Source organism: Phoca vitulina, unplaced genomic scaffold (assembly GCF_004348235.1).
Source record: "Phoca vitulina isolate PV1807 unplaced genomic scaffold, GSC_HSeal_1.0 scaffold8, whole genome shotgun sequence".
Taxonomy (NCBI): domain Eukaryota; kingdom Metazoa; phylum Chordata; class Mammalia; order Carnivora; family Phocidae; genus Phoca; species Phoca vitulina.
This window is the reverse complement of record NW_022589711.1, coordinates 5,650,779-5,660,240: the sequence shown is the minus strand read 5'-3', so window position 1 is coordinate 5,660,240 and position 9,462 is coordinate 5,650,779. Positions and strand designations below refer to the sequence as shown.

At 37.4% G+C, this 9,462-nt stretch overlaps 1 protein-coding gene across 3 annotated transcripts in view; it reads left to right on the top strand.

Annotated features, from left to right (window-relative positions):
* The first annotated feature begins 1,739 nt into the window (after positions 1–1,739).
* The window catches only part of USP25 (ubiquitin specific peptidase 25), a 136,001-nt gene continuing 128,278 nt past the window's right edge, over positions 1,740–9,462 (top strand). For 2 of the 3 annotated variants that reach the window (XM_032406294.1, XM_032406297.1), the window contains exon 1: positions 1,740–1,933. In XM_032406294.1, the coding sequence (XP_032262185.1) occupies positions 1,889–1,933 (45 nt within the window). In that variant the 5' untranslated portion in view covers positions 1,740–1,888. The remainder of the gene's footprint in view (positions 1,934–9,462) is intronic. The other variant, XM_032406293.1, reaches the window with a different exon arrangement.

Here is a 9,462-nt window from a genome sequence, read left to right as displayed (position 1 = left end):
TAGAGTTCTTTTTTTTTTTTTTAATCCATAATACAGAGAAACATGAAGACGATACGTTGGAAAGAACTTTGGTCTGTAAGTGAGGTAAAATGGGCTGTAGTTTGCTTTCTTTGGCAAGTAGCTTTCTTTGGGTCTCAGTGTTCTAACAAAATTGTGCATTCTATCAGGACTGTTGGATTATTCCTAAAATTCTGTATTTCCAGCCACTTCACAACTTTTCAAATTCCTCTGGTAAAAACATAGGATATCAATAAAATAAAATTTGTGATATGTCAAAATCAAATGAGCAAATACATATGAAGACTCAAGGGAAAGATCTCAAAAGGCAGTTGAATATATCTGAGGTTCCGAGCAAAGATGGCTGTAAAGTGCAGAGATTTGTTACAAAATCTTAAGAATCACTATGATCCGTGAATATTACATAAAACCAGATAATATTTCAGTGATCATTTACTAAGCTTGCTTTTCTTGCCGTCAGTTTAAAAATTATACCCGGATTTGCATATGTGTGTATTGCATTTGTGACAATTTGCATTGATTATTCTACCCCCTCACTGCCGCACCCTCACCTCCTATGCCCAGATTAGTTCGTGAAGCTCAAGATTTTTTTGAGTGTAGAGATCGCTTTCTCGATGTTAAGTTTTTCTTACAGTTCCACATACGGTCAAGTATTCCATGCCGGAAGGTTAATTGCTACTTATTTGGCAACTGGTATATTAGAATTATGTACCATCTGGGCAGTGATATTTTTGTTGTGTTGTGTGTTGTATAGACCATATTTCATTTTTATCCAATCTTCGGGAAATAAACCTTATTTCTCCAGAGCCTCGCAACGTTTGCATGAACGAAGTAGACGGAGAATGTCAATATTCATTTATGTAATGATTAGTTAAGGAGAAAAGTACATTCCAGCATAAGGACTTCTGACAGCCCTTTGCTTAAATCACACTTAACTTTTCCCTTCGGGCAAGTTTACTGCTTGTGAAATTCCTAGAAAGGCGAGCGGAGAGGACCGGAGACATAGAAAGGAGCCGGCGTTCGGCACCCAGCACGGTTTTGGAACGTTATCAGGCTCAAGGGGAAAGGTTATGTCTTGGAGCAGTTCGGAAAGCTGGCGATCCGACAAGTCCTGGGCACTGAGAGAACGCTGTCCTTCGGCCTCGGCTTGGAGGTTCGCAGAGCCAAGGGCAGGCATCGCGCAACCTGCCGCAGGGGCGGCTCCGAGACAAGGCCCGCGGGGCGCGCCTTCGCCCCACCCCGGGAACGCTGGGCCGCGCAAGGAGGGGCGGGGCCGGGATTTGGGGGGTGGGGCTCCAAGGCGGTCCGGCCCCGCCCCACCCCGCCGCCCCGCGGGTCACAATATAGGGTTAGGTCGGCCGGCGGGCGGGGCTCGGCGGGGGAGGAGCCGCGGGGCGGGGGAGGTGACGGCGGTTGGGGGAGGGGAGGGGAGGAGGAGTCGGGGAGGGAGGAGAACAGCGCCATTCCGGCCCGCCGCTCCCTCCGTTCCTTCTCCCTTCCCCGCTGTGGCCCGCGAGCCGCCCGCGAAGGAGCACGCGCGCGTGACGCGGCCCGGCTTGCTCGCGCCCTCCCGCGCCCCAGCGTCCGCCGCCCGCTCATGGCCCCGGCCGCGGCGGACAAGCCGCGCTGAGGCTGGCCGCGCGAAGTCGTGGGGCCGCCGCCGTGGCCCTCGCTGTCCGCGCCTCGCCGCCAGCCCGCGGTGCCCGCACACGCCGGCCGCCATCGCCTTCGCGCCTGGCTGGCGGGGGCGCTGTACTCCCCGGCGGTCCGCGCGGCTCCCTGGAGCTCGGCGGAGCGCGGCTGCCAGGGCCGGCGGAGGCGCGAGGAGCCGCACACCGCCGCCTGTGTCGCCGCCAGCGCCGCGGGGGCCATGACCGTGGAGCAGAATGTGCTGCAGCAGAGCGCGGCGCAGAAGGTGAGGCGAGCCCGGGAGCCGGCGCGGCCGGGCTCCGCTCCTCCTTCCGACGTGCTGTCCTCACCCGCCTCGGCCAGGAGCTCCCCGGCCTTCCCCCTCCGCCACTCGGGCCTCGGCTGCCCGGGGCTTGCTTCCCCGCCGCCCGCCGCCTCTGCCCGTCGCCCCTGCCCGTCGCCTTTGGGGGCGTCGCGCCCAGTGCGACGCTGCGTGTGGGAAGTGGTGTGTAGTTAGTGGGTTTCAGTCCATTTCCTTCTTGCCGATTGTTTTCCTGTAGCAGACAGTGCCGGCTATGTATTGAGAGCGACCCTCACATTCCTGCACTCCTCTCTAGGGCTTCTGAATTAAACTTTAGTCACTTCCTCCCCCCCACTTTTTTTTTTTTTTAAAGAATAACCAGTTGTCATCCTTCCCGCACACAATTTGTATTTCGAAGGTGGGATCATTCCAAGCCTATTATTTTGTAAAAGGGGTCTCCACTAGAATTGAATTGCCTGCCTGGCGGAGCAGGTACATTTACCAGGTGAACTTTCTGTAGAAGTAGAGAATTGGTTCTTTTTCCTTTTTCTGTTTCCTTTTCTTTCTCTCTGAATATGGAAATTGTCCCTAAGAAAGGAAACCTTTCTGGCCATGTTTATTCCAGGAATCTTTTGTCCCCTAAGTTTGACCTTATTCCATCCTTCACCCTTTACTCTTGCCTCGGTCACATATTCAAATGGTCACTCACTTAGGTAAAAAAATAAAATCTATGTGAAGCTTCAGATCTTTTATAGTGAGTGGTGAGAGATGTTTCTTTTATTCGAGATTTTGTTTTCAGAATCTCAAATGCACTATCATGGCTTGCACCGTATCCTGAAGAGTTGTTGGCTATGACTTTTTTTTTTTTTTGGTCATTTTGTGAAAGGCATTTTGGGCGAAAGGAAAACATTGCTTTAGTCGTGTTGGAATTTGGAGGGTAACTAGAGTTTACTGTGAGCAGCTATCAAAGCTGTGTTTGGTTTATCTGGGTGAGTAATTAATGCCCCACCCTGTTGTAGTTTTGACGTAGTTTGTATCCTACCTGTGCTTGATCTCAGAATAAGGCCTGCAGTCCTAAAGTGGGCTATCTATACACTCACTGCTAAGTTTTTGCTTTGAGATTATTTTTAGAATTCTATGATAGTACTTGAGGTAATTGAAGATGCTCGAGAATTTTGGAAAGCAAGGATAGTACATTGTTATTTTAGGCACTTTGGGAAAGTTGTCTTTGGAATTCTTGTGTAAGTTAACTGTTAACTGGTAAATTCAGAAGATTGTTGCAGACTGCAGTTTATTGACAGTGAAATAATTCTAGATTTAATAATGGGAGTTTAGAACAGTTTATCTCCTAATCCTCCTCTTCTGTTCTGAATACCTTAAACTTTAGTTTTTGATGTTAAGTATGTGATAAAGTGTTAATACTTAGAGCAGGATCTTGTGTTCATATGTATGCTAAGCAGTATTTAATAAGTTTGGTATCATTTTTGTTTATAGTTCTCTTCAGTATTGAATATTAAAGCCTGATTTGTTTGAAAGTGGGAAATGTGGCTCCTATTTTTCACATCTTTTAAATTTGAATAATGGCAAGAAGTTTGTGCTTTTTTTTTTAGTTGATTTTGACTAAAGTACTTCTTTAGCATAGAATCAGATAATGCAGATCTGCCTGGTTCAGAGGTTTATGCATAAAATTGTAGGGTCTAGAATCAAATTACTGAAAATGGTCTTGGCCATCAAATCCAGTTTCCTAGTTTAATGAGCCCCCTCCTTACACAAAGGGAGTAGTTTTTAATCCAAAATATTACCATTATGATGCTGTTGTTAGTGTGTGTATCAAATCATTTTAGAGATATTGGTAAATTTTTCTTAGAGCAATATTATGCATTTATTTTTATACTTCCATAATGGTATTTATGGTTTTTTTGAAAAGAAACAATGTGTTTGTTTGCTTTTCACATTAATATACTTTTATTTTGTTACTCATATATAACTATTTAAAAATATTTATATAGGTATAAGTACTTTAAACCATCCACTACAAATAAATTGATAGATTTAAATTCACCAAATTAGTAACTAGGAAGGGGACTATACGCTAGTAACTAGGAAGTGACTTTCATACTTTAGAAGAAACAAAAGTGAAACTCTTTGTTTTCACTTAGAAACTTTATGAATTATAAGGAAAACAAGTGTCTAGTGCATATTGCATGACCAAAATTTTAGCCTATTTTCTGCTCCCCTTAAAAAAATTATGTATGTGAATACACATGCATATTAGTTTTATGTATGTAGCTCTATTCTGGTGGTTGGAACAGTTTTCTATATTTTCAAGATTCTTTTTTTTTCTTCCAGAAGGATGATTAGTAATTTTTTTTTTAAAGCAGCACAACACAAAGCTTTCATAGGTCTTTTGTTCACCTGCAAAGTAGCTTGTCATGGTATAAGGCAAGGGGCTGGCTGTCTTTTCCTCTGATGTGTTCTTTGTTTGATTGCTGAAGTTTGGCCATGGCGGGAGTTATGAGATGTAGTAAAACTGCAGAAAGCTGCTTTTCTGAGGTTTAGGCGATACAGATTAGGTAGAGTTGGTTAAATCCTGTTCATAATTTTGGTCTTGAACAAGTATCTTCAACATTTGTGCTTGATATTTTACCGAAGTGTAGCATCCTTAGATCTCAAAAATTTAATACATACATAGCTTCAGGTCCCAAATGAGGATTCTTTAGGGCAGTGATAGAAGGCTTCCTCCCAGGGACCAAATTGATTTATAGAGGGAAGTGAGTTGGGTACTGTTACATTAAATGCATCCTTCTGAGTTGAATAAAATATAAGATTCATAAAGGCAGGTATTTTGCCTATTTTGTTTCACCCTAGAGCTTAGAATGGTTTCTTGCACATAGTAGGTTTCAGTAAATATTTGATGAGTGAAATAATGAGCGAATATTTTCTAAAAGGAATGTAAGTGTAGTAGTTATTTTAGTTTCCTAACTGAATCTCAAGATTTAATTATTGAGAAACAGTGGACTACTGTTGGAATAAAGGCTGTGTAGTGAAAAGACTGAAGGGTGTGGGTTGGGTCTAAATCACCTTTCTCTGACCTTGGGCAAGTCTTTAATTGCCTCTGAATCTTCCCTTAAAGCCTTAAAGTTAGTATGATTAGACATGAGCAACTCTTTTAGATCTGAGTGTTTAGTGGAGCTAAGCATGCATTTATTTCTGGACAGGGAGGACAAAAAAATACTAGATGATGAGGCAGAAGGAATTTTATGGATCAGCGGTCAACTTTCACTTAATTACAGTGGGGGTCATGTGGCACAGATGTCACAGACCAACCAATTTAAGAGTTAAAGCAAAACTTGGAAAACAATACAAGCTGGATCCAGGGTAAATTTTTTAGTTAAATTATGTAGTATTTTCTAATTTAGATATCATTTAAAGTTGTAAAAACACAGTATAGCATTTCAAAGGACAGTGAATGTTATGTAAATCACTGTAAACATTACATAAAAGGGATGTTCTTTGGTACTAAATAGTTGATTATGTTGTTGTTAGCATAAGACTTGGTTTGGGCAAAGAGACTGGGATCCAGCTGCTTATTTCCTTAATCCTCCTTCTCACCTAATTTCGATTTGTATACTAACGTTGTATCCAGCTGCCTTAAAGAAGCCTCATCAGTTTTAATAAATATTCTGTTGATTTTCTTTAATATTCTATGTATATAGTTCATGTCATTTGCAAGTAATTCTTACTCTTATTCCTTGTTAATACTTCTTTTTTCATTTTTTTATTGCCTTAGCTAAGATTACAGAATACTGCTAGGATTAGTGTTAGTTTCTGTTATGTATTGTTTCATTATGATATGGGGATTTCCTTACAGTCTTAATGTTTTGAAATGTTTTGAAATCAAATTTAGATGTTAATTCTTTATAAAATGCCTTTTTCTTTTTCCTTTTTCAATGACCAATGTGCTAATTTGTGTGTCAAAAATAAACACAAAAATTGTAATAGATAACATATATGGAATATGTTATATATACCTATGTTAAAGAATTGTGCTTAGATTTTTTAAAACTTTTTATTCATTTAATCTTCCCAAACAAATTATTATTAGGTGAGCACTTTTTTTTTTTCCTGCATGGTGTGGTTGAGGAAACAGTGTTAGAGAAGAACTAAAGGAACATTTCATTGCTGATATGTGTTGGGGGTAGAATTTAAACTCAGGGTCACGAGACTCATGGGCTCTTAACCATTATGCTGTATTGCTTTCTGGTAAAATCTCATGTAGTCATGATGCCGCCAAATTCAATATACTAAATTTTAATCTGGAATTTATTTTCTGTATTCTTAAATGAGATTGGTTACAGAGGTTGCTTTTGTGCATATGGGCTATCAAGGTAAGGTTAGCTCATAAAATCATTAGAAAGCTTTTTAGGTTTTCCTTTGCTTTTGGAATTGTTTAGTATAGAATTAGGTTAAATCATTCAAAATTGGTGGTATTTAGCCATGTTTTATTGTTTAACCTCAGTACTTATTACTTTGAAGATTTGGTGAATATGACTATAGTAGGCCGACCATTTATCTAGAGCAAGTTTTAGATAAGCTTTCCACATTTTGACAATTAACGTTTTAGGTTTTCTACCTCTTCCGGAGTCAATTTTAAAAATGTTTATAGATTTAGATTTGATTTCATTTAGTTGTATATGTATATGTATGTCTGTATGTATAGGTCTGATGTTTTCTCTTAAATCTATGTAGATAGATTCCGTTCTTATTCCTGATTGTTTTGTTTTCAGTAATGTTTGCCAGATGTTTATCTATTTTACTGGTCTTTTCAAAATCCAGTTCTTTGTTTCCTTTGTAAGTTCTGTTTATCTTCTAATTTATTAATTTTTGCTTTTGTATTTAGTATTTCCACTTTTCTACTTTCTTTTTGGGTCGTTATTGTTGCTCTTTTTGTATGTGAATTCAACATTTAGTGAGTTTCCAATCGTGTTAATAAGCATTTTGGGCAGTGGGTTTTCATCTGATTTTGTTTGGGATTTGATTTCATTTTTATTTCATTGTTTAAAAGATTTTTTTTTCCTGGCATACTTCCTAAGATGTTGCATTTATTAAATTCTTGATTTTTAGTCTCAGTGTACTGTTTAGAAAACATGATTTGTAATAGTTTTAGAAATTAAGATTTTCTTATGACTGTGAGGTTTTAATGAGCATATGGAAAGGATGTGTATTTGAAAGTTGGAGTTATATATTTATATATTAAATGAACACTTATAGTGTGATTTGAATATTTCATGTTTTTTTCCTTGTCTTTTAAATTCTGAGATGTTGATGTAATCTTAATTTAGTTTCATCAAATTCTTTTTATTTCTAATGGATTTTTTTGCTTTTGCTAGTCTTTTAGTAGGATTTTGTCATTCATGTATATGGTGGTCACTGATAAAAATAATTATTTTGTCATCTGAGTTTCTATTTATTAGTTTTGTTTTGCCCACTCAGTTTTGATGGATTGATGAAATTTTCATGTATCACCTCCCCCACCCTTGCCTCTTTATATCTGTATCTGTGATTAGTAAATCTCTTTCTCCTTTCTACTCTTAATTTTAAACAAATATATATCTAAGCATATTTTTCTGATAGTGTCAGAATGAATAGTTTTCTCTCTTTCCTTCTGTCCCCAATAAGAAAGACTTTTTAGCATATTTTTATTTACAACATTCCTGATTTTGTTGGGTTAATATGGAATTGTATTCTAAATGATGGCATTTTAGATTTCTTAAGATACACCTTACATCAAAAATATTACTTGTGTTATAGACACATTAGTAGCCCATTAGTTTTTAAAAATTAGGTATTTAATTTTAACTATATATTTTTCTGGCATATTTAATACTGTTTGATGTTACTCTACTTCTTTTTTGTAGATAATTTTTAACTCTCTGTGTAAGCTTGTAAGATTTCCCCTTTGGTTTTAGAATCCAGAAGTGTGTGTGTGTGTGTGTGTGTGTGTGTGTATCTTCTTAACAGTTCTGCCTAGGATTTTTGGTCTGAAAACTTTCATGTTCTTCTCAGGAAAAAGATGTATATTTTAAAATTATTGTTTCTACTCTATTCCTTCTCCCCTGCCCTCCTGTAATGATATTATTTGAATATTAGATACCATTCATCTCTCTTATTTGCTACGAATTTTATTTTATAATTTCTTTCTCTCCCTTTTTGTCCTGTATGTTAGATAAATTTTTAGTTTGATTGTACAAATTATTATTTTTTTAATGCTAGTTCTAGATGTACTATTTCCATAGGTGGTCATATACTTTTTTGAGGGTTTGTTTTAATAATCTGCATTTTAGTTGTGAAATAAGCAGAATTGAATTAATCATAACTACTGATTTATGATCAGCTGTCCATGAAAATATGTTTTCATTTATTTATGAAATTGTTTATTAACTTTTAATAATACTCATGAATTTTTACTTTTTAATAACAAACACATGAATCGTACTTAAAAGCTATAACTTTGAAGGTAACCTATATCTAACCAAATAGTCTCATTTTCATTTCCATCCCTCTGTTTTCATTTGAGATTGTAATCATCTTGAATCCTATGTTTATCCTCCCTTTGATTTTCTTTTTATTGCAGCTCTATGAATTCTTGAAGGTGTATATTTTTAATTTTCATTGTTTTAACTTTAAAAACTTTTTTCTACCTTGATAGCTAAAAGATACTCATCTATCTTTTCTGCTGAGAGTTTTAAAGTTATGTTTGCAACACTTAGACCTTATTCCATCTTCAGTTGCTTTTTGTAACAGGTGTGAAGTGGGGATCCAATTTAATTTTTATTATATATGATTTTTTGTTTTGTTGTTGTTAACTTTACCTCATCGAAAAGTTAATGCTCTCCCCCACTGAACTGACATGCCATTTTTATCTTATACAAAAGTTTTACATGATGCTCTTTTTCCCCTTGTGCTGTCTTTTGTTTCATCATTCATTTGTGAATACCATCCTGTCTTCATTGTTGTAGCTTCGTAATAATCTCTAGCATTGGAAAAGTAAGTTTGCTTTTCTTCTTCCAACATGTCATGACACGGTTTTCCTTAGAAATGTTAGAATAATCTTACCAAGTCCTCTAAAAAACCCTTGTTTGAGTTTTTTATTAATTCAAGCAACCGTATAGACCACTTTGGGATCATTAAAATATTTATGGTATTGAGTCTTTCTGTCCACGAACAGAGTATACTTCTTTTATTTAGGTGTTCTTTAATATCTCTTCAGTTTATATTTTTAACTGTAGAATTTCTATGCATCATTTATTTTAGATGGTAATTTCTGATAATAATTATATGGTGCTTTAAAATATTTGTTGTTATTGGTGTGTACACATGCAACTGGCTTTTGTGTATTGATCTTATATCTAGCTATCTTGCTAAACTTTTCTATTTTAATACTTTTCCAGTGATGATTTTGGATTTTCTGTGTAAAAGATTATATCATGAATAAATTATGACAGTTTTATTTA